Here is a 26,699-nt window from a genome sequence, read left to right as displayed (position 1 = left end):
GTAAATCTGAAAAAAAGCATAGGGTCGGGAAGAAGTGGAGCTCACAGTGGTTGATGGCCATTGGTGATGGTAGAAACCCTTGGAGAGAGAAAAATCAAAAACAAAAGTGGGGGAAATTTGAGGGGTGAGACCGAGAGGTATGGACTAGGTCGGTTGGTGGTTGGAAAAATTTCTGTGAGTGTCTATGGGTGGAGGATTGCAACGACAATGTAACCCTAGGAGAGAGAAGATTTAAAAATGGAAGAAAGAGGGGGTTTGAGAGGGATAGAAAGCTAGATCTTAGTGTGGAGGTAGAGATCGAGAGGGAAATGAGAGGTTGAGGTGGCGCATAGGCCGTGGTGGAGGGGTTGGTGGTCGATCTATGTGTGTGCGAGTAAGATTGGTGTGCAAAGCAGTGGTCACAAGTTCGAGAAAGGCCATTCTTGGTGGTGTTTTGTGCTTGGCTTTGACTGGGTGATGCGGACAATAGTCGGGCAGTAGCAAAGAAGAAAGCAGTAGCTTTGACATGTGAATGTGAGGTGGTGGCGGGTGAGGGTGGTGCTACAGGGTCGTTCAGGGGAGAAAAGAGAAAGAGAGGGAGGCTGGGGTGGTGGAGCGTGCGGGAGAGAAGGGTGGAAGAAGAGAACAAAAGTTTTAGGGAGGTTAAACAATGTTGTTTTAAAGGGGTGAGGGGCTGGGCTTTTGTTTCTTAGCTTGGGCCCGTAACACACACGCACACACTTTAAAAACCCAAATAAGAAGTGCAAAACCTAGGCTTCACATCCTTTCTCTCTCTCTCTCTCTCTCTCCCCCCCCCCCCCCCCCCCTAAAAAAAAATTGAAAAAGAATTTTGTCCTTGAAATTGTCAAGTGTTATCCATTAAGAATTTCAATACAACTCACAAGATACAATTCAACACTTGCTTAAAACAAAACACACAATCAATAATACCCAAACAAGTACGGTAATGCCCTCTCATATCAACTTCTCTCTCCCAAGTAAAATCTTAAGCTGCTAGATATCCCCATGAAAGCTTCACTAGAGGTATTGTCTTAGACCTCAGTTTCTGTTCCTTCCAATCTAAAATCTACATCGAAGCTTTCTTATACGTAAGGTTAGGCTAAAGTTGGATGCTAACTGGATCGACTAACCGAGGTTCCTGCTGTCTGAAGCTCTTCTTTAGTGAGGAGACATGGAACACATCGTATACATCTCCAAAATATTATGGTAGTGCAATCCTATAAGCCACGAGACCAATCTTCTCCATTATCTAGAATGGTCCAACATAACTCGGACTAAGTTTCTCTTCCTTTTCAAATCATTTAACCCCATTCATGGGCGATACTTGGAGGTATACCTAGTCACCTTCTTCAAATGACAAGCCTCTTCTCCATGTATATGCATAACTCTTCTGATAACTTTAAGCTGCCGCTATCTTTTCTCTTATGATCTTGACCTGTTCCTTTATCTCTTGAATTATTTCTAGCTCAATGAGTTTGCTTTCCACCAACCTCATCCCAGTACAAAGGTGATCTACACTTTCTTCCATATAGGACCTCATAGGATGCTGTTTGAATAGAAGCTTGGAAACCGTTGTTGTAGGTGACTCTATGAGGGGCAAATGATTTTCTCAACTACCTTTGAACTCTAAAGCACATGCTCTCAACATATCCTTAAGAGTCTGAATGATTCGTTCCGATTGGCCGTCCATCTATGGGTGATGCGCTACTAAACTTTATTTTTGTGCCCATTGCAACTTATAAGCTCTTCCAAAAATGTGATGTAAACCTTGGGTCCCGATCTGATATGATAGTTTTAGGTATCTCGTGCAATCTAACTATCTCCTTCATGTATAACTAGGTCAACTTCCCCAAAGTGTCTGTATTGGTGACTAGTAAAAAATGAACACTATTGGTCAAACGATTAATAATCACCCAAATAGAAGTTTTCCCACTCGGAGTTCTCGGCAAACCCACCACAAAGTCCATTTCCGTTTGGGGATCTAGAGAGGCTGCAAGTTTCCCGATTGGTCTCTGATGTTCTACTTTTACTTGTTGACAAATTAGGCACCTTTTGATGGACATGGCTATATCTCTTTCATTCCTTCACACTAGAAAGTTTTCTGTATATTTTGATACATTTTTGTACTCCCTGGGTGCACTAAGTAAGGTGCCATATGGGCCTAAGTATCTTCTCTTCAAATTATGAATTTGCAAGAATCACTCTACGATTCTTATACAATAGGTTACCATCTCTGCAAAGACTGTAATGCATGGGCCATCTTGATTCCTTGGATCTAGGATATCCAATAGTTTTGGATCCCTCCTCTAATGAGTCTTTATCTCTCCAAAGTCTACAACTCTAACTTCCTGGATAGAGACAATGACTTCTTCTTGTTGAGAGTTCTCCACTAACAGTCTCCTCATTCCATAAAGGAGAGAATCTACTTCTAATGCTTCATTTGCACCCACCATATGAGATTTACAACCTTGAGCATTAATAACCTGGTTAACCTTTCTTTGATGGTACCTGATCTTATATTGATAGTCGCTTATTAGTTCAAGCACCTTTTGATCTGTTTCATGTTGAGATTTTTCTGAGTGAAGAAATGAATAGATTTCACATGCTTCCCTGTATAGATAATACTGCCATATTTTCAAGGCAAAGACAATTGTAGCTAGCTCCAAATTATGTGAGATATTTTCTTTCATGATCCTTTAATTGATGTGACACGTATGACACAACTTGCCCTTTTTGCATCAAGATGCACCCCAAACCAAATTTGGACGCGTCACAAAAAACTGCTCTTGCAACTTTGGTAGTGCCAATATAGGCGTTGTGGTTAGTCTTCTTTTCAATTCTTGGAAGTACCTTTGACACCTTTCAATCCAAACAAACTTGACATTCTTTTTAGTCAAAGTTGTAAACGGCCCAAAAAGCCTAGAAAAACCTTTAACAAATCTTTGATAATATCTTGCAAGTCCTAAAAAGCTTATGATCTTATGTACTATTGTGGGACACGGCCATGCTATTACTAATTCTATTTTATTGGGATCCACAACCACTACCTCTTGAGAGATTACATGCCCAAGAAACTTAACCTCACTAAGCCAAAATGCACACTTGCTGAGTTTTGCATACAAATGGTGCTCCCATAGCCTCCATAGCACTAGTCGTAAGTGGTTCGCATGATCCTCTAGATCTCGCAAATAGATCCAAATGTCATCAATGAAGGCAACTTCATATTTTGTTCCCAACACTTCATGGGGCCCTCAGCCACATATTCACAATTGCAACAGCTTATTCACAATGCTTCATGGTCAATAGCCATAGATCCCCAATTCCCAACCAGACTACACAACACAAATTCATAGATTTTCCAACTGTGAGTATTTTAAAGATCTAGTTCAAGAACCACTTACAATCACGATGGTAATTTTTTGGATGATTGCAGTGCATTGAACAACTGTGATTATTTTAAGTTGCTGGTCGTGGTGGTTCCTCTCAGATTGAGAGGAAATCCATGTTTGTACGTGTACATGTATGCATCGCTACATAGATGGGAAATGTTAGAAAACCAGATCGGGAATGTGAGCCATAAATTAAAAAGAATATGCAAAATGTGGTGGTACTTACTGTGGTAGCCTCTTGAGGGAAGGAAGATGACGAAGGATGCAACGGCTAGCATAGTGCAGGGTGGCAGATTTGGACAGAACATAGGGTGCTAGGGTGCTATGGTGAGATATTTAGGTAGGGGTAAATTTGGTGAAAAGCAGAGGGTTAGGAAGAAGTGGAGCTTGTGGTGGTTGGTGGCTGTGGAAATAAAAGTAGGGGAAATATGAGAGGGGTGAGGCTAAGAGGTATGGAGGAGGTGGGTGGGTGGTTGGACAAATTTGAATGAGCGTCTGAGTGTGGCAAATCGTGACAGCGACACAATCATAGGAGAGAAAAAATTTGCAATGGAAGAAAGTGAGGATTTTAGAGGGAGAGAAAGCTAGATCTTAGTGTGGAGGTAGAGACCAAGTCGGAGATGAGAGGTTGAGGTTGTGGTGGAGGCTTGCCCTATTTATAAGCCGTGAGGCTTGATCTCGAAAAAAAAAAGCCATTGACTGTGACTGGGGAAGCCAAACAATGCAGAGGCCATGGTGGAGGGGTTGGTGGTCGATCTACATGTGTGTGAGTTGGATTGGTGTGCAGAATGTGGTCGTAGGGTCAAGAGACTCCATTCTTGGTAGGATTTTGTGCTCTCGACTTCTATCGGGGGATGCAAACCATGGTCAGACGATAGTAGAGGAGAAAGAAGCAGCGTCGGCACGTGGAGGTAATGTTGTAGCTGGTGAGGGAGGCACTGTAGGGTCATATGTGTAGAGGATAAAAGAGAAGAAGGCTGGGGTGGTGTTGCATGCGGGAGAGGAGGGTGGAGGAAGAGAAGAAATTTTTTAGGGTTTTTCCCCTCTAGGCTAAATGATGCCCTTTTAAGGGGGTGCGAGGCTAGGCTTTTGCTTCTTAGCTTGGGCCCCTACACAGGCTGGCCTGTATCACACACACGTAAAAAACTCAAATAAAAATTTCAGACCATGGGTCTCACATACATTCATTCATTCATTCATCCATCACATGATTGTTTGATATGCAATGATTTGGTTATGTACATATTTTCTATTAGTTAAAATATAAAATTCTCAAATGACAAGCTCTGATATCATAAAGGCACGTTATTTATTTTATTTGTCATATTGATTCATAAATTCTGGAAACTTGAAAGTCATCTTTTTTTATTTATTTCTTATCAGGATCATAAGTATTTTTTTTTTTGGTTGCATTTTTAAATTGTACTCTTTATGGTCCAAAATATATCGTCTTTTTTCACTTTGGCACATGAGATCATAGTTGTGCTCCACCATCAAGATTGGATATATAATAATGAAGCAAAAATCAATGAAGTATCTCTTTTGTGTTATAAGTGGGAACTACATGTGCTAGTTTATTTAAACGGCTGTGTAAATCACTACCTCATTTATTTATTTTTTCTATTTTCCTTCATTTTATAATATTTATGATTGTGTGTCTCCTCCCTCTGTATTGCTTTTGGGTCATCCGTCTAGCAAGTATCAACGATAAGACATTGTTTGTTCAATCAATTCATCGCTAGTACTCTCCCACACTAGATTTTTTATTTCAAATTCAGTTGCCAGTGACTTTTGGAGTCTAGAGATCTCTTCCACGTCATCCCCTGTAATGATCATATCATCTAAATAGATGATTAAGGCTATTATTTTTCCCAATCAGTGCTTTAGGATTAGAGTATGATCTCAGTTACTTTGTTGGAACCCATATTGTTTCATAGCCACGCTAAATTGACCAAACCATGCATGCGGTGATTGTTTCAATCCATATAATGATCGTTATAATTTACACACCTTTCAGTCTTTGATGATGCATTGTACCTTGGTGGAATATCCATGTAAATCTCCTCTTCAAGATTGTCATGAAGAAAGGCATTCTTTATGTCAAATTGATGATGTAACGATTAATCTAGATTTGTGCAACAGACAATAACACTCTGACAGTAATCAATTTTTCCATTGGTGAGAACGTTTCTTAACAATCCATGCCATACGTATGTGTGTATCCCTTTGCTACTAGTCTCGCCTTGTATCATTCCATGGATCGATCTGCTTTGTGTTTAATGGAGAAAATTTGCATCCTATAGTCTTCTTCCCTTTTGATAGTGGGACAAGAGTCCATGTATTATTATTCTGCAAGGCCTCAATTTCTTCGTTTATAGCTTGAACCCACTTTGGATTTGTTAATGGTTCTTGTATTCTGCTGGGAGCATGGCATGTGGATAAATTATGCACAAATGCCTTGAGAGGTTCTATTAGTCACTAAGTAGACACATGATAATTGGCAATTGGGTATCTCAATCTTCTATTCTTAGATTCTAGAGAGTATTGATTTGGTGGCTTGCCACGATTATGTCTGAATGGTAACTGATAACCAACAGAAGTATCTAAGTCATTAGTAGGTAAAGGTGTAGTAGGAGAGCTTACCTTAAGAATATTCTCAAGAGAAGGGTCTTTGGGTACAACGGAGAGGTGGGATTCAGGCCTAGATGATTCAGCTCTTTGAATATTTTCAGCTTCAATTATATTTTCCTTATCTTCCTTATTAGTCTCTGCCTCATTTTCTCTGCTTATTTGTACTGGATTGTCCTCAAATCTTGGCAAATGCTCCCAATTCTGCTCGTCATCCTAGAATTGGGATCATAGAAGTGGCGTCCTTTCTTATGTGTTGCATACCCCAAGAAAATACACCAAACTATGCATGGATCTCGCGTTGATTCTTATGAAGATGAACAAAGATAACATATCCAAAGATACGTGGGGAAATTAACAACACAGTAGGCAAGGAGACATGGTTAGAAAGAAGGCCATTGTCAAGAGTTTAAAACAAGTGTCATGTGTATGTTTCATGTTCCCACAATGAGTACAACCTCCTCCTTCCAATTGTCCCTTTGCTTTAGAGTTTGTATTTGATTTTCCATTGGTTGTAGCAAGAGATCCATGTTTGGACATTTGAAGTGAAGGTGTCTGATGTGGCCCCATCTTGACTCATTCCGAAGCCATAACGTCACCATGTGTAGTGTCTGTGTCTATTCTCATCACCGTCTACCTAATATCCTCCATTCAAACATGAGCATAATCCTGTTCTACTACAGGGAATGGTCGTAGCTGGAGCACATAACTTTGGATCTTATTGAGCAAATCATCCAATCCATTAAGAAATAAATAGACTCTATCTTCTTGTTGAATTGAATTGTATTTCTATATATCTACAGCACAATCCATCGGGTTAGGACAATGAAAATCAATCTCTCTCCACAGGCCTTGAAGATCATTGTAATATTTTTCAATGGATCCTCCGATTTGTCTCATTCTGGTCAACGAATAAAATTGATGTCAACGGTGGGTCCAAAGAGTTGACCAGCCATCATTTCATGATTGCATTCTCGGTTTGCCATTTTCAAAAGGTAGGGTTCGTGGGTGGAGGCTACATGTATGTGTAAAGTCTCCATTAATATATTCCACTTTTTTTTTGCTAGAGATATACGTCTCGACAACTTGGGACCATAAAGCATAGTTGGTGCCATCCAACTTAAAGCCCATCTGTCCGGTAGACGAATTGTAGTTGGGAATGAGAATTACTTGAGTCTGATTCTTGGTCAGAGCTTCCATCATTCTGTTTGTTAATTCATCCAAGATGGAGCCGTGCTGCACCACCTTAGTTGAGTCCTCCATATCTTCAATGAGTTCTGAATCTTTTCTGGTGAGAGTTCAGTTGTAGTGGAAATCCTAGGATCTTGAAAGGTTTTTTCTTATTTATCTTTCTTTCTATAGAACAAATATAGTTATATAGCAAGGGCAGGGCTACTATGCTGCCCAGTATTTAGGCCACCCAGTTATATATATATATATTCACATTTTTTAATAGATTTAAATATTTTTAAAAAATAAAAAAATATATCAATATACTTAAAATCATTTCCTTAATCATTAAGTTAAAATTTTTTTTTTTTTCCCCAAGCAATACACTTTAGCGGTACCGTCCGGGCAGCAGAGTAGCATTTTCCTATATAGCAATACACTGAAAAAGAGTGTGGAAGGTTTTTATGGCTGTACAATCTCTAAGGCTAATATCACGGTTGACCCTTGAAGGAAGGGATTCACACCACGCCTGCAATTTCTCGAGTCAGTTCTCCATTGATAGCTCACGCCAACAGATGCATGGTACCCATAAATTAAAAAACCAAAACATTTTAAAACACAGTGCTACGTAGTACGTACACATGAAAAAATCTAGTTGAAAGCATAATTGTGCACTAATATATGCACCAATCTATTGTGATTGGTCAAAAAGTAGATTTTATTGAAAATAGTGCTAATTTAAATTTTAAGTATAAAGGAATTAGTATTAGTACGCAGATTAGTGTGCGACTTTGCTTGTATGTAGCAAAACTCCATTCACATATATCCATAATGATAGACAACTCAGACCAACTTATTTCGATCCTGTATAAACAACAAACTCTTATGCAACATATATGCAGGAAGACGTTGAGAGAGAGAGAGAGAGAGTTCACGCACGGAAATTGAACACCAAACAAACAAGTAGCTGTTTTACTCATCAGCCAATAATACAAATCAACTTCGCATGAAGTACATGATCATCACGCCCTTTTTGTGGTTTTGGTTTTTTTTTTTTAAACCATTAATCCAAGACATAAATAACCTGAATTGTAATGCATAATACAGATAAATTAATTAAAGATGGATGGTTCTGAAGGTGACATATATAATAATTATTAATTGATTAGGTCCTGGAGTCCAAGGCCATGATGGTGCTAAGATTCATGGGGTACATGTAAGTGGTAGTGCCAGTCAAGATCTGCCGAACAATTATGCTGTTTGCTCTCTCAGATGGATGGAATGCATCCCAAAATGCATAAGCATCTCTGTTTGAGCAAAGGTTGGAAACCACTGTGCAAAGTCCGATACCGTTATAGGGTCCTTGACCACAGCATGCTACCTTCGATGTAACAAATCCTGTTCCAAAAAAACAAAAAAGAATTATATATATATATATATATTAATGTACGTACTTCGTTACGATTTCTGCATGCCTACGATTTCTGTTGATAGAATTTTAACTGTAAAAGAGCACCTTTCAAATCTGCAATTTTTCCCAACATCAATCCATTTCACTTCAAGATCAAACTATATTTATTGTTCAAAGATTAGATATGGAATTACGAAAAAGTCCGGGCGGTTGGGGACCGTGTTGTCAGCTTCACTTTAAATATAGCTAGCAGCTTTTTTCAAGGCAAATCAAAACGATATATATTGATACGTGGTCACAAACAAAATCATTAAACTAGCTAAAATGAAAATCAAGAAGTAGGCTGTTCCTGTATGATTCCAATAAGGCATGCAAGGCAGTTTTAATAAATGCATGTCCAGCACCATTAGAACCTATTTTTCTGTCAGAAAATGACAGATCAGGGGTCGTCCTAGCTAGTACATGCATGCATGCCAGAAAATATTTCTCATTTCTCATAATTACTAATTCATTGAACTAAATGGCTTAGTAGTTGAATCCATTTCTCTTAACTTCTATTTTGTCCCTTTTAAATGGCCAATAAGAAAACGAGATTTCAAAATATCAAAAATACCTCCATATATATGATAAAAAAGAGTACTTAATTACCATATGCCTGAGGATCACGGATGAAATCATTGTTCATTTGCTGTGTATTAGCAGCAACAAAAACATCAGAACCGAGATTACTGTTAAGTCCCCTAATCATCTGAACAAGTTGTGGGTTGTACAAAGCCGCAGCTCGTTGCAGCTCAGCGGAGCACTGCCCATTTGTGCTTCCTCGCATGGCCAATTCTGCTGGAACGCAACCCAGTGGTCCAGTCCCTGTCACAAGAACTCTGCGTGCTCCAAGGTCATATAGCCTCTGAAATGACATCAATTAATGAAGTTTGTTACAAGGAAATCAGCAAAATGCTTTAATTAATTTCTAAGCCCTATATATATATATATAAATGGCACGTGCAATTATAAGTAGTCGTTGTTCAATTATGGATCGCAAAGATCAGCATTGGCTTATTATCACGTGCATGACTCCAAGAAAACAAAAAAACATTTATATATAATTTGGCACATAAAGAGTCCAAAAACTACGTAGATTTCAAGCAAAGAAATTGGTCTAGTTTTAAGATCAGTAGCATTGCTGATCTTTGCACAATATTTGCAGGGTGCATGGATGTAAAATCAGAAAATAAATGAAGGTACGTACCCAATACATTAATTAGTAAATGGATTAATTTATAATATAAGGTATACATACCTGAAGAAGTTTTCGGTACTCGGAAATGAGGTACTTGACATAATCTGGGAGAGAGTATTGGCGAGATCTGGCAGAGAAAGGTACAAGGTAGTAGTTGTTCACGAAATCGTTACCACCGACAGTGATAAGGACGAGTGCTTGGTTAACTAGTTGTTGAGCCTGGTCCTCTCCAATAATTGCAGCCACTCGCCGCTGGTACTCTTGGAAGTATTCCAGTTGTCTGTACATTCTGATTATGTTTATCTGCAAATAAATAAATGTCGTAATTAACAACATAAATATATTAAATTCATAAATATGTTGTACGTATAAATTAGGAAATAAAGCATTAATTTGCAGCTAATGTTGACATCTGAGATGGATTGATGGATCTGGTTCATCTACTCACAAACTGAATTCCGGTGTCATTGAGAATTCCAATGCCGGCAGAAGCAAAATTGGCACCGACAAGTAGTTTTTGTCCATTGAGCTGTGGGCTCAAGTATGGCAGCAGTGATTCCGAGCCAAGTGCCTGACCTGAATTATGAATTTACATTTTTTTAGCATCATGAAAAGCAACATTCAATGCAGATCATGATGATGAAAAAGAGATGATCAATAAAACCCTACTGATAAAATCAGGAATGTTGAGGCCATTAGAGAATCGTCCAGTGGGTCTGTGAGTTGGGTAATCGATTCCGTAGGGAGGGGAGTCTGCTCTGGCAGTGGTTGCTAAGTAGTTATTGTTACCGTTATCGACCAAAGAATCTCCAAACACGAAGAAAGCCCGAGCAGCCTCAGCTTGAGTGTTGTAACAGCTACTTCCAAATGCCAGGACCATTAAAATCATCCAAAAACTACGAACAGTAACCAAAAAGAAACTAGCCATGGATGGAGTAGGAACCCAAGTAAGATGAGGGAAAAGAAATTAGAAATGGAGTTAATGTACTTGATGATCAGTAAGCTTTCTAGATAGATGGAGCAGAAAGCTATGCGATCTTATGCAACAAGGCAACAAGGGGGGAGGATTATATAGTTAGGAATTCTTGTCTTGTGAAGGGAAAAAGGCCCACTAAATTAACCATGGCGTTCTAGTAGTAGTACATGGTGGTTGTGCAATTGGCAATGCCTGCCATGCATGAGGTCATCAATATCCCTTGTTAGCTCGGTCGACACTAATGCTCTATATATTCATGAATATATATTAATATAGACACACATGACAAACATATATTTCTCTCATGTCTACGTATGTGTGTGTCTGTATATATATATATATATATATAAGTGATAAGCTGTGTAACTTTGGTTTAGTGGCCTGTTTTACATCACTGCCCAACTGGATCAATATTAGATCAGCAATGAACTTTTCCAACAAGTTAGGACTCGTATCTGTAATGCGCGCGAGCACTTTGGGTCGGTCAAATTTACCCAAGACCGGACAGAAATGAACGGCCTCATATGTTGTCTTAAAAAGAGTAAGCTAGTCTCTGTTCCTATTGATCAGTTATGTCTATATATTCATGCATACATGACCATAAACAAGTTTACAATACTAAGGTATATATATATATTATAATGTCAATAAATATTTTTTTTCCTCCATATATTTAATTTATTGTAATTACCAATTGAAAATATCACCTTCACAACTCAATTAATTACCAGATTAACGGATTTCAAACATAATAAAAAAATTAAATTAAATCATAATTAAATTCAAATTTTCCCACAAGGCACGATTAGTTAGATAGTACTGTTTGCATGTAAAGAGTACTCAACGATCGAGACTTTGAGAAATTATCTCATCTTCACAATTTATTGGTCATTACGTACCCAAAGACTCAATGTGAAAGATTAAAATGATCACGACATGCGGCATAGGAAACTCCGCCACCCTTAATTCTATTTAACCCAACATGTGCTATCCGTTTAAGCAGGTTAATTAATATCTATATCATGTTCATTTTGCAGGTCGATCAGAAATACAGATCATCGATCGATTTGAGCAGTACCCTGTGATCATTATTCAGCTTGATGCAGTACCCAAGCCAATGCATTATAGGATTGTTTTTTCACCTTTTTAGGATCATGTATCTGAACATTATATAATATACACGCGCGTACGTACTTATAATTAAAACAAATCCATCCATGAATTAAATTAGCTAGCTAGCTACGCAACTGACAGTAATTCTTGTAGATTTGAGACGTTTCAAGGCAAACATTTTGCTCGGGCTGGTAGCTAGGGCTTTGTGTCAAGCCTTCCGCTGGCTCCTTTTAATTACAAATGTTAGAAAATAATATCGAAACAAAGATATATATATATATATATATATATATTTTGGCTAGCTCTTGATTTCATCTCTATGCAAAGACATTAATTTTGATATTGGTTTCTTGGAATATTTAGTTATGGAAATATAAATAATTGCATTTTTGTTAAAATTGTTAACATTCTTATACGTGCTTGTTTGAAAAATATGTTAAATGCCCGTATTTAATAATATTAACCTCAAACTCAGGTACGTACATATGAACGAAAATGAAAGATGAACAGAGCTTGATCATCATCTACATGAATATAGAAACAAATTAAAGCTTATATATATATATATATGTTAATGTTGTAGTACTATAGTACTAGTACTCCATGAAACTCGAGTCATTTACGCTCCTAAATATTATACATAGACATATAATTAAACGCCGCACCATTAATAATCACAAACGACATATATATCAAGCATGATCAGTACCATAGTACCTAATCTTATTAAATGAAATCCATGCCAATATATAGATTTGAAATCTCAACAAATCCAACTGCAAATGTGTCCCGAACTGTGAGTTAATTGCGAGCTTGACTAAAATTAAATTTCAGAGATTTCACGGATCCATAAAAGTTTGATCTATTTAATAGCAGTTCACACATTGATTTTCTTACTAAAACAAATGGCCGGCTACCTTAAAATAATGACCAAGAAACTAGTCCATCTAGCTAGTGGTAAAAATAATAAAAATAGCAAATATTAAAAATCATGCGTAATATTGAATAAATAAATAAATAAATAATGTTATGAACAAATTATATATAACCATGCGTGCATGCAAATTAGGTTGGGGACAGCGAAGAAACTGTGGACCACTGTACGTGTAAATTAAGTAATAATATTAGATATTGAAGAGAAGAGTAAAGCAGGAATTATTAGCTGTACTATGGAAAAGGCATTATACTACCAACTACTCTACACCAATATCCTTCATAGAGCATATAATTTTAGCCGTAGAAATCGGTTCAACTAACATTAATTTCCCCTACGGATCTTGGAATTCATGATTCAACTCTCGTCATATATATTGCTCAACCTAATTTTCAGGCTCTTAAATTTCCTTTGCAAATTAAGGGCCTAGACTTCAAAGTCTTGTCCCCCTTTGAACCTCTGTCAGTCTGTCGTACGTACTACTGATATTCTAGTAGTAGTAGACTACTGTTGTCAGTTTTTGTGCCAAGGCAAGCCAGAATATCAGGATCGAGTTCACTGAATACACAGAAGGACTACTACTGCAGCTGCATGTAATCATTTGTCCCGGCCATGAGATTATTTACAACGCTTGCACATGCATGCCCATCAAGTTTTGGATGTAATATTAATGATGTACGTACGTGTCACATCAGTTTTTTTGTAAGTAGATATAGATCTCATTTAAATGTTAAGTTGAGTTGAGATGAATTGAATTTTTTATAAATAGTAATAATTTAAAATAATGAAGTGGGTTTTATATGGGTTACTTAAAAAGATTTTATATATATTTAGATGTTTAGCTATATAAACATCCAAAGAAGTGTAAAGAAGGTTATGGATCTCGCATGTAAAGAAGTGTTGAGTTGAAAAAATTTATAGATCCTACCAATAAATAAGTGTTTGAATGTTAGATTTAATTTAAAATTAAATTGAATTGAGTGTTCAAATTTCAAACGGGGCCTAATAGAATTACGAGAAAGAGGCCATTTTGAAATGACCCTAGTTTAGTTTGCTTTGGCAACAAATTTGAAATTTTTTATTGAAAAATACTAGTGGAGTCCCTTAAAGTTATTGTTCCAAATTATCACTTGATTATTTTATTTTATTTTTTAAAAATTTACTTAATGGTTAAGGAAGTGATTAATAATTAATAAAGTTGTGTATTTTTTTTCTTAATAATTAAGGTCGATCTTAAAAAATTAATGAAAAATAAATGAAAGGAAAATGAAAAAATTTAATACACAAGCGATACGCCTGGCGGTAACAGCAGCCTGCTAACACTACTCATTTTTAATTAAGCTAGCTGTGGCTGCTAACACTACTCATTTTTAATTAAGCTGTAGCTACTAGGTACTAGTCTGTAAAAAGACCAAATCTCAGCGACCTTAAGATCGACATCAAAACAATGTAGTAATTGTAAGGAGATCAATGGTTTGAATCTGCGTAATAGCATCTCTATATATACAGATCAGAGTAGTACTACTCACGAGCTTAATGTGGTTAACTCTAAGGCTTGTTTACTTAGTGAACTAATTTTAGACTATTTCACTACTATTTATTACTATTTATAAACAGTTTACTATTATTAACATACTATTCATTATTTTTTCATTACCATTCACAAATATTTTGAGCCTACCTCATCATCCAAATGCACCTTCTAGAGCAATTTTTCATTCAGCAGCAATATTTAGAACAAAGTGAAACTTACAACTAAATTAACCTGTTGATTACTTTAGTGTAAATAGGAAAGGGAAAATTAAGCGTCAACCGAGGATTCAAAATTGGACAAGAGTTTGCTTTCCAAGTTATGCACCATTCCCCACATATGTATGTTATCTTTATTTCCATGATTCTGAATTAAAGTCGTAAAAGGTTGCCGACATGCACGTTTAAAAGAAGAAAACATCATGTATAGCAAGATTTAGTTAGACAGAGACTGATCACGCAAAAACAAAGACCTAGCTAGGACTGCAATTATTTTGGGGGGCTTAATTAGGTCTACATCCAGCTTGAAAATAGAAATTGAGGTAGGACCAAGGACTCTGATTATATATATGTATATATATAGAAACTATACGAAGAAACACTAAAAAAAATTCATGAATCACCAACATCAAGGGATCGTTATACTAATCTTAGTACCATCCATGAAAAATAAGTCTCATCTCAAAATGGAGTCTCAATATGATTAGACAAAGACAAGTCTCATCTCTTGGAATTGTTAGAGAACTCAAATATATTTCGTTCGAATTGTATCAAAAAGATTTACATGAGTATCATAGACTAGGGTATATGTGGATATATCTAGCGAAAAATACTATTTGCAACAGGACTAGGGAACCCCCGTGGCATTGCTTCTAACATGGCAAAATTTTGATCCCCTTCATCGTTTCGGGACTTCTCCATCCCCACAAAGCCCATTCCCACGAAGACAGAAGTTTGCTCTTCAACTTCTCCATTCCCACTCTCCTCCACTAACCCTGTCTGCCTCCTCCATCAAGTGGGTTCCTCGTTGAACCACAAGTGGTTGAGGTACCACATGGGATTGGAAGAGGAAGGAGGAGGAGAATGGTAAGCTTCTTCCTTCCAATCTAAATGATCTGTAATTGAAATGGGATTGGGCCTTTTTCAGTTAGGTGGTTTTTTTCATTTCACTCAAAATGCTATGTAAAAATGGGTTTGGGTGGCAAAAATACGACATTCCCCCCCCCCCCCCCCCCCCCCCCCCCCCCCCCCCACCCCCCGCGCCAATTTTCTGTCACTTAGGAGGCTACGGTTGATTTCTGGACGCCAACATTCAAAGGAACTTTCAGATAGAGCAATAAGAAATGGTCAAAATTAGGGTCCTATTCTCTGTAATAAACTAGTATATATATTAGATGAAAACCCAAGCCAACTTGAGAATGATAGGGTCAAAGAAAGAAATCGAGCATAAAGACAAAAAAAGCCCACGTTATCGTACTAGTAAGAGTTGGCAAAGAAATTCAAGAAATGTTGAAAGGGAGAGAAAAGGAAATGACTTTCCAAAGGATGGCCATTGTTGGCTAGTTATAGGCAAAATGATATTGCAAGTGTGGCTAATATTGGAAATAACGCTCCAAAGGACAGCCATTGCTGGGAAGATATAAGCAAAATGACGCTGAGTGCATGTGGCCAATACTTTATCTTCCAGACCCGAGACGTCTTTCTTTCCCTTTCCTCTATTTTGTTTTTTATTTTTTTTAATATATTTACTGACATGCAAGTGCCGATTCCCCTATGGTTGCAGCTGCTGGTTGTATGTATAAGAACTGATATCTAGCACTTCTCCAATTAATTCATAAGATACATGTGAACTTTACGAATGATGTTATGATATCATCTAGCATGTACATTTAAAAAAAAAAAAGATTATACTCAAAAATATGTTGAGGTTTGGACACCCTAGAGTTCATGATTGGACTTTAAGGTATAGGGGGAGTGAGACATACACATGAAGTGGACCTCAAAATATTTATAATTGTCCTAGTGAATTTCTCGGATGTCATTAAATGTTCAATAAATATTATGATATCCAGTTCATATCTATATCTCTTTCGCACTTTAGGTCTTAAAGTCCGGTAAGAACTCTAAGGAATCTCTATCCTTTATGTATATACATCTAGTACATTTTAATGCATCTAAATGAATATTAGGTGTAAAGTTGATGATGTTAGCAATGGAGTACTCATTCATGATAGAATCCATTGTCCCCATGTGGCATCCTTATCAACTTCTTGAAGAAAATTTAAATTCTCTTCGAATTTGATAGGCTTTATATTTGGATATGACAACAGATATTGTGATACCCCTAGCAATCCATTTCTATTACATAGGCCATGTCTGACACACAAAACTGGGTTGTGCGTCCTTTTGAATTTTAACTATCAGAGTTAATCCTAAGATATTATTGTGTTCAATAGGTTACATAAGGTAGTATATAACAACATACCATACTAGATAAAACAAAAACAAGCACAAAAAAAACAAGGAATCGTAGTATTATCTCATTATATATACAATTGCATGCAGAGAAGTAATGGTAGTCAAAAGTACTATGCAAATAACCTTATTGATCTCTTCACAATAGCGGTTGATATCCTGTGAGAGGAAAGCCCTATGTAATGAAGGGGAGTAAAGGGTGAACAACTCACTTGAGGGGTAAGACCATGCGTGTAGGTTAGAGGATACTATGAACAAATGATAGTGAACAATGACAAATGTGTGAATTTGGAATAAGACAAGAAAAAGATAAAAGAATAAGCACGTTGATAAATGATTGGTTATTTGATGTCTTCTTCATATAATATGGCTTTGTTATATTCAATTTTGTATTGATAATTGATGCAATTAATGATATAATTCATTTAGATTAAAGTGAAAAACCTATATGTCATTTGTTGCACCTTTATATTGTTCAATATTTGCTCATTATAAATTGTTCATGATAATCTGCTTATTTGTTCACATTATCGGCACTAACTTCATTTATTTAGTTGTGGAACTTCATCCCTTCCCATCATTATTCTTTTTAGATGGAGCTATACAGTAGCACAATCATTGAGAACTTTACAAGCACAATAATTACCATCATTGTAGATAACCATATCCAAAATCTAGTTATTGTACAAAAGAATGCAAATTTACTCTTGGGCAGCTAGCCATCCCATGATAATAAATGACCAATAGCAAGACGTAAGGGGAAACTATTGGTTTCTCTCTAATATCTCAGTATTAGAGTTATACTATCTACCAGCTGCCATAGCCATAGTAATCCTTACCACTCCATCAAAAAATGGGTACCCAGATTTTTCCGTAGAGGACCTGATGCTTGAGGAGGGGGATCTGAGTGGGACTTATTCATAGGAAAGGTAGAAATATTTTCACGGTTGTATGGGATGGAAATTTAATTATGTTGTCATCTTATGAGTAAGAAAGATTTGTATCTTTTGTTGGCCATATTATGATGTTCTTGACCTATTCACTTTCATTAGCCACTCTTACGAAGTACTCGCTACCAAGCGTGCATTTTGAAATAGAAGTGTTTGCTGTTTGGTGAGCAACATATGTAGGAAAGATATTGCTCATCAACTAGACGAATAAGCATAAGAATGAATATTTCTCTAGTGCTCGGCAAGCATTACGAGACTCAGGTACTCGCGATATAACAAGTGATAGCGCTCGCCATCTCTGTAAGTGAGGTAAAGTGCCAACCCTAATACAAGTATTATGAGGTTCAGTTGGTCCCTCCTTGGCGAGTAATGAAAAGAACAATAGTGCTCAACATCTCGACAAGCAATATAAGGAACAATAATGTTCACCATCTCAGCAAGCGATGTAAGGATTAATAGTGCTACCCACCTTGGCGAGCAACCTAAACGGATAAGCTCGTATGGTATGTGAGCAATATGGTTGGGCAAAAACTTCCTCACTCTGACATCCAACACTTGCACTGAGTCTGATAAGAATTGGAGTTAGAGTTTTTGCCCAGCAAATTATCGGAGTCAGAGTTGTAGCCAAGATTGGCTTTGAACTCCTAATATTTGAAAATGTTTTTTGCAAAATGACATTATTGTGCTTCTAATAAACCCACAATTAATCTACCATTGATTGAAATGATGTCGTTCCATTTTAAACGGAACGACATCATTTAAGTCTATTACAAGGTAAAAAATGAGGGTTTGAGAGTTTGTGTGGTGGTTTAGATGCTAATTACAATCTACCTAGGGTTTGAGAGTTTGTTTGATTTTTATGGGTATTTTAAAAAAACTTCATCATCTTTATCAAGTTGAATGCTTGGGCTACACACACACTATCCCTTCTACTAATTGGGATACACACACTTCAATGGAAGGCTTTTTCTTTCCTTAATTGTGAATTCATGTGGATATGTTGAAAAATCATAGATATGGTAATAGCATGCAGGACTATATTTTGATTTTTTTAGAGTAGAGAATTAAGAATAAGGCTATGAAGTATATATTGGTGTTCTATCAGAAAGTTCATTATTTTCTTAAAACAATTAGAAATCTAATAGAAAACATGTTCCCTATTTTTTAGTACCTTCTTTACAACTATTGAAATTTTTGAATAGGAATGGCCAAGGGAGAACCCAACTGGCATGGCTTTGATCTAAGTTTAAATGGAACTTAAGTGTGATATTGAGACTTTCTTTCTGAGAGAGATAACATTTCCAATTCTAGTCTTTCTTGATTTTCAGTACCTTTGTAAAACATTTCTCACATTTAGGTGCCGTTTGGTTACCCAACCCAACCCAACTCAACTCAACTCATCTCATTTAATCATTACAACTTTCCCAACTTCCAACACAAAATATAATAAATAATTCAACTTTTTCAAATCTCAATTCAACTTTTTCAAATCTTAAAATAATAATAATATTAAAAAATAATATTTTAAACTTTCATCTCAACTTAACCCACTATTCAAATCGGGCTATTCAACAATAAGTACCAATCCAGCTCAATATCACTTTCATCTATTTGAACCCAGACTTTTTGGAGTCTTCATGAAAACAAAAAATGTGCCTTGTTGGGTGCTTTCAATTTCCATATTCCTTTAGTTAGTAGTGAATAAGGAGTAGTGATGGATTTATTACTTAAAGGGTGATACTAGAGATATTTAGCCAACTTGTTTTAAAGCAATTATCAAGGTAGGTAATTTCTAAACCGTCAGAGTATGACCTGAATAAGGGGTTTTGCTTTGCGTAGTTGTTTTATGATACCTAGATATCTTGTAAGTTATTAATCTATTTGTAGGTTTCTAAAATGGTAGATGTGCTGATTTTCAATGTTTGTTGCTTGATGAAAGTTTTCTATGTGAAAGTTTTTCTGCTTATTAGTTAATAAAGTGTTGCATTTCATTGAGTCATTTTTATGTTTCAATTAATTTTATAAATTTTATCTCATTTTCTTGCTATGTTGTTGTATCTATTTTGAAGTGGATATGGATATCGAAGCTACACTTACTCCGAACGATGATACTAATGTTGATGGTTTAATGTCTACATCGACGACTTGGATATCCACCCCTAAACCCACATCTACAACTACTTCTTGTGCAAGTAGTTGAGTACATGAAGGTCATGAACTTAATGAATCAGAAGAAGTGGAGTGTGGTGACAGTCAACCACCATGACCTAACAAGAGAGGGTCATGAACATGAGATCATTTCACCAAAATTGAGGGTGATAGTGATAACCCGCAAGCAAGGTGTCATCATTATGGGAATTGTTTTGGTTGTCACTCTAAGAAGCAAGGGCCAGTAGTTTTGATAGCACATTTGAATGGTTGTGTGAGGAATAAGATATATACACGATAGGTTGATGGCTAAAGATCAAAGGAAGCTAAGTTATGAAAAAATGATTGCCATTGATGGTATGAGTAGTAAAAGACTATCAATCCCTCATGATAATAAGAAGAGAGTGAGGGAGTTGCTATCAGCTGTTATAATTATAATGGATGAGATGCCTTTTCTCACCATTAAAGGAAAAGGATTTTGCAATTTTGTAGCTAATCTTAAGCCACAATTTCCTATTCTTTCACGGTATACGGCCATGAGAGATTATTTGAAGATGCATTCAACTAGAAGGCTCTCATGAAGGATATGTTATCAAAACTGGGCAAAGAGTTTCTTTTACAACTGATACGCGGGCGTCATATCAGAACCTAAGTTATATGTGTATCACATCCCATTTCATTGATAATGAGTGGACATTGCATAAGCAAATCTTGGGGTTCAAGTGGATTCAAGATTAAAAAAAAAAAAAAGATTCATCTATTGGAAAGAAGTTGGATGAAGGTATGACCAATTGGGGAATTAAAAAAATTTCTTACCAAAACAATTGAATGTGCTCACTTTATCAATCTCATAGTCCATGATGGTCTTAAGAAAGTTGATGAGTCATTTATTTGGGTCCACAATATTGTCAGATATGTGAAGTCTTCCCCCCAAAGGCTTGACAATTTTAAGTCTTGTGTCAAACTAAGAATCCCATGTGGTAGTTGTTGACATTGGCCGTTTTCACAAGATAAAACTTGATCTACACATTGTTGGATGTAGCAGAAAAGTATATGAGGGCTGTCGAGAGGATGGAAATCGAAGATAGAGGTCTATATCATACTTTGTTAGAGGACACAACGAGGAGAAAGGGCTTGGACCTCTAGACACTTGTGATTGGGATAATGTGAGGTATTTTTTTCAGTTTTGAAATTGTTTTATATTGTACTGTGAACATGTACTTTGAGCGGGACTTTATGGCCACTTTTAGTGGAGTTGTGGAAGCAGTGTTAGGTTGTTAAATAGTATGGCTATAAGGAGAAAATCTAAGTATGATAAATATTTGGGAGATATTGAGAAAATAAACAAGTTATTATTTGTGGTTGTGATTCTTGATCCCCAATGTAAATTGGTTATTATAAAGTTCTAGATTAGGGATATCCTCAGTAGTGAGAAGGCTAATAAGTTCATTAGAATATTGAAAAATGATATTAAAACCTTATGCCACCATTACAATAACAGTCATCAATCTTCAAGTGAAGGTGGGAGCTCCTCAAGCAGACTTGACTTCTTCCTTAGATAATGCACATGCTTTGAGTTCAACAGTTTTGATGTGAAAGTATTATCATATCTAGGTGTCAAGGAATATAATGTAGGAGAGAGATACCGAGGCGACGACAGAGAGAGAGAGAGACCATGATAGTGAGGGAAACTAATAGAGGGCAATGCGATGACATAAAATACTAAAATGGAGGAGCGGGGGGGGGGGGGGGGGGGGACAATGGCTAGGCAATTGGGATTGAGAATTTCTACATTTATACGAAACTCAAAACCTAAACATATTTATGTGTATGTGTGTGTGTGTATATCTATTAATATATATGCAGATGGATGGGGCCTAGAATTGGTAGGCAAGGGCCCAACCCTGGCCCCAACCCCGTCCTCACGTGAGTTTCTAGGTGCGGGCACCCTGGTATCTAATGACCAGGGGTGAAAGTGGGGGCTGACTGGGTGGAGATGGGTGGCAAAGCCCAGTTGCCCACCCCTAATAGACCCCACTTTTTTTAAGGGTAGTGCGCAAAATTTATATATCCTAAGACTGTATCTAATATCACATGAGATTAGTATCCAATCGTATTAAGATTGGGAAAACAGTCTAAATTGTGATTAGGTCATATGCTTTAAAAAAGAATTATATATATTTAGGATTAAATAGAATTAATCTTAACCAATGTAATGGCTCAATCCAATGGTCCAATGATCCCTTGTAAACAGTTCTTGGTTTTGTGTATGAATTAGAACCAAATTAGCTTCGCTTTTTTGTTTTTTGAAGTCAAGAATACCTCCTTTGTTGATGTATCATAGTAACTCAATCATTACTATATTTTTCCTTTTGTATATCACTACTTATCTTTATGGGGCTTTCTTCAATCCAAACCCTTTTCTCAGAAAACATAAATGTTAGTTTTGCAAGTTTATGAGTTATGTTATTAGCTTCTCTATATACAAACCTAACATTCCAATCCAATTTATCAAGTAATAACAATCTAACATCTTCAACTATGTTACCATAATCTGCCCAGACTTCTTCATCATTGTTGGTAGCCTTTACAATTACTTGAGAATCCCCTTCCAAGATCACATTTGATAGACCCAATTTTGGACATAGGTAACCAGCTCTTCTTAGGTCCAATGCCTCAGTAATAACAGATTTCTATACATGCTTCACAATGGAACTTAGACAAGTAAGAACTTCCCCGCTAGAATCACAACACCAAGACCCACTATTTTAAGCTCAGCATCCATGGTTGCATTTCAATTAGCTTTTATGCTTATACCATGTGGCTTCTCCCCATCTAGCCCCCCTTCTATTTGAACCCCCTACCCCTTATGTCTTTAGTTGAAATTCATTAGCTGTGGTGAATTCATGTAGCCCCTCCTTAGTAGATTTCAACACAATTCTTGGATTAGCAAATTTACTGTCAAATAGTCATGCATTTCTTTTAAGCCACATTTTTCTCAATACACAGGCTACTAATTTCACATCCTCCATTCTCAGATGTTCATTAAGTTTCATCCATAAATCCATGAAGCTAGACTCATTGCTGCTCCACTTTTGGATAGGGCTCTCTGATTTAGCCCAAACATCCGAGACTACAGGACAAATCTAGAGAGCATGCATGGTTGATTCTGACTCTATTTCATAGATGGGATATAGACTGGACTTTAAGATATGTTTCTCGGCCAAGTTATCTCTAGTAGGCAGCAGATTGTGACATGCCTTCCACAGGAAATGCTTACCTATACCTTGGACATTAAGCCCCTAAATGAGAATCCATTCTTTATCTTCACAAGCTCCTTCTGATGCTTCCCCAGATTTTCTTCTCTTCTTTTTATGCTCAAGGTGATAAGCATTCTTAACAGAAAATCTTCCATCATTCGAGTGTTCCCATACCATTTTGTCCCTTGCTCCCCATCTACTAATTTTAATGTTCTAGATCAATTCCACTTCCTCCTCTGAAAAAGTTTCATTGAGCAAGCTTATCGCCCCCCATGCCTAAAATACTTCTCTTTCGTAATACTGGCCACCAAAGAGGATGGATTATTTACCATTCTCCAGCATTTCTTTGCAAGTATAGCTATATTGAAACATTCTAGGTCCCTAAATCCCAATCCACCACTCCTCTTGCCTTCACTGATTCTGGCTTCTCCACTAAATTCTATTATCATATTATTTATGACCCCACCAGAAACGTGCCATCAGGGATGTTATATCTCTGCAAAATTTGTTAGGTAGCCTAAAGACACTTATTGCAGAGGTAGGGACTACTTAAACAACTGCTTTAAGAAGGACTTCTTTTCTTGCTTGTGATAATAAAGTATTTTTCTAGCTACTAATCTAAGACCAGACCCTTTCCTTTAGGTTTTCAAAGGTATTGTATCTTGATCTACCCATCATGGTTGGCAGATCAAGGTACATTTCATAGTTACCACAAACAGACACCCCTACCATATTTCTAATTTGCAACCTGGTTTGCATATCTGTATTGGAGTTGAAAAATATAGTAGTTTTCTGTAAATTCAGGCATTGGCCCAAGGTATCTTCATACAACTTTAGAAGCCCTTGTATTTGTTGCCACTCAACCATCTTAGCCCTACCAAAAATGAGATAGTCATTAGCAAAAAGGAGATGACTGATTCTTGTACCCCCTCTTGAAACATCAAACCCTCTTATTACCCCTTTTCTCTCAATAGCATTAATCAGAAAGGATAGCCCCTCTGCACAAAAGATAAAAAGGTAAGGGGAGATAGGATCCCCTTCCCTTAACCCTTTTGTTGGTTTTATAATACTTTCAGGTTCACCATTTACAAGCATAGAGTATGTAACCATAGTCACACATTTCAAGACCAAAGAAATCCATTTTTCTCCAAAACTGATCCTCTTCATTACAGCCTCCAAATATCTCCACCCTATTCTATCATATAGCTTAGACATGTCCAGTTTGAGGGTCATATCCTTCCCTTTCTTCTTTGTTTTTATAGTGTGGAGTGCTTCATATTCTACCATCACGTTGTCTATAATGAGTCTTCCAGAAATAAATGCACATTGGTTATGAGAAACAATGGTTGGGAGAATTTTCTTCAATCTATTGGCTAAAACCTTAGATACCAGTTTATATAGCACGTTGCATAAACTTATAGGTCTAAATTCATTAGCAGTAGCAGCAGGATTAGACACCTTAGGTATGAGAGCAATGAGTGTGTTGTTAACATTGCCTTCCAGTTACCCATCACCATTTAAGAAGCTTAAAATGGTATTAGACACTTCCACCCCAACAACACTCCAATATGCTTTGTAAAAGCATGCACCATACCCATCAGGTCTAGGGAACTTTAATAGGGCCATATGCTTTAAAGCCTCCTCCACCTCAGCTTTAGTAAACTCTTTTTGATGATCAACATTCATTTGACTAGTGACTCTCGAGTCCATGTCTCTAATGAACATATCTATAGCCTCCCTTGTAGGATTAGAAAAGCTGAACAATTTGCTAAAATACTCATGAAAAACTCTCTTTATCCCTTCTTGGTTTGTCACCATGTTACCTAGGGAATCTGTGATTTCTTTAATCTGATTCTTCTTCTCCTCTGACTGGCACAAGAGTGAAAGGAATTAGTGTTCTTATCTCCCAACTGATACCAGTTCCTCTTTACTCTCTGTCTCCATTTCAAGTCCATTTGCCCTAGCATCAACCCCACCTCCATCTTGTAGGTGCTTAATCATTTTCACATTATGAGGCCTCTCATTGTCCTGTTGCTATTTTAGCAACTCAGTTTTTTGCTTCAACAATGCCTTTGCATCCTTCTCCTTCTAATAACTCCATCGACTTAAATCACCCTTGCCACACATTCAGCTTTGACTGTACCTTCATGAGAGAGTCTGTTACCCCAGCAATTATGTCCCAAGCCCATTCCACCACTGGTCTACCATCCTCATCCAGGATCCATTTTGTTTCAAACTTGAAGCTCTTTTCTTTTTTCTTCAACTTAGAATTGGAGCTTAAATCTAAACACAAAACCTTATGGTCAAATTGGCTTGCATCCAAAACCTCAACAATTCCATTTTGAAAGATCTCAGACCATAGTAGTTTACTAACAACCTTGTCAAGCCTCTCTTTCATGAATGTGTTATCTGAGTGCTTGTTGCTCCAAATAAACAGATTCCCCTTCCAGCCCACATTGAACAAGCTATTCTCTACCAAGGCTTGTCTAAAGTCTTCCATTTGTGATTCTGGTCTAGGCTTCCCTCCCAATTTCTCATATTGAAAGGTAATTTCATTAAAATCTCCCATTATGCACCATACCATCTGAGTAGATGGATTCAACAATGACAACAACTTCCATGAATTCTGTTCTTTTACAAGCTTCGAGTTGGCCATAAAAGCTAATGAATAGCCATGATAAGTTTCTTTCTTCACACCCTATTGTTGCATTAATGTGGAAATGAGAGAAGTTAGTTATTTCCAACTTAACCTCTTTACTCCACAATAAAGCCAAACCACCCTTCCTCCCCCTTGCTTCAACAAAAAAACATCCCTCCCAACCCATCTTCTTCTTAATACCATCAAACTTGTCAGCTGCAAGTTTTGTTTCAATTAAAAATACCATTTCAAGTCTCTTTTCCTTCACCATGTGGTAAAGGTTTTGAACTATCTAAGGGTTCTTAAGCCCTTGGCAATTCCAGCTTAAGATTTTCATAATGTTTGGCGAGGCTGGTAAACAGCGTCTGCCATTATCTATTCACAATCCACCAACTCCTCCCTGTCATTCTGTCAGCTTTTCTTCTTCAAGCCTTCCTTATGACTACTATCCTTCTCATCCACCAGCTTTCTCTTACCATTAGTTAAGGCACCCTGATTCTTATTACCTGTATTACGTGCCTTTCTCTTCCACCTCCCCCCCTCTACCTTCCCATTCTTCTCAACTAGGACCAATTTTGCACAGGACAGTTGCTGAACTGAACCTGTACCCTCCTCTACCTCGGGTCCAACCGTTATAGCTTCAGAGTTGTCAACAAGTTCCTTATTAGTCTTGTATGTTGCCTACTTTGTCATAGAGATTGACCCTACCTCCCCCTTTTTTCCACTCCACTGACTACTTTTATCAAACACTTTTTCTGCCAACACAGCCACCATATTATGAACCACCCTTGTAACTTCCACCTCACTCTGAGCTCTCAATGGATCTTCCTCTGTTTGTTT

General features: G+C 37.0%; 1 protein-coding gene across 1 annotated transcript; it reads right to left on the bottom strand.

Moving 5' to 3' along the window:
• Nucleotides 1-8,131: 8,131 nt before the first annotated feature.
• On the bottom strand, nt 8,132-10,928 carry LOC122314859 (GDSL esterase/lipase At5g33370-like). The gene is made up of 5 exons (XM_043130486.1): nt 10,505-10,928; nt 10,284-10,411; nt 9,896-10,138; nt 9,247-9,502; nt 8,132-8,585 (listed from the first exon to the last, which is right to left on the bottom strand). Exons 1-5 carry the CDS (start codon nt 10,761-10,763, stop codon nt 8,353-8,355), a joined length of 1,119 nt encoding a protein of 372 aa, XP_042986420.1. The 5' UTR covers nt 10,764-10,928; the 3' UTR covers nt 8,132-8,352.
• Between the last annotated feature and the right edge of the window lie 15,771 nt (nt 10,929-26,699).

This window comes from Carya illinoinensis, chromosome 7 (assembly GCF_018687715.1).
Source record: "Carya illinoinensis cultivar Pawnee chromosome 7, C.illinoinensisPawnee_v1, whole genome shotgun sequence".
Classification (NCBI taxonomy): Eukaryota; Viridiplantae; Streptophyta; class Magnoliopsida; order Fagales; family Juglandaceae; genus Carya; species Carya illinoinensis.
This window is presented reverse-complemented; position numbering and strand designations above follow the sequence as displayed.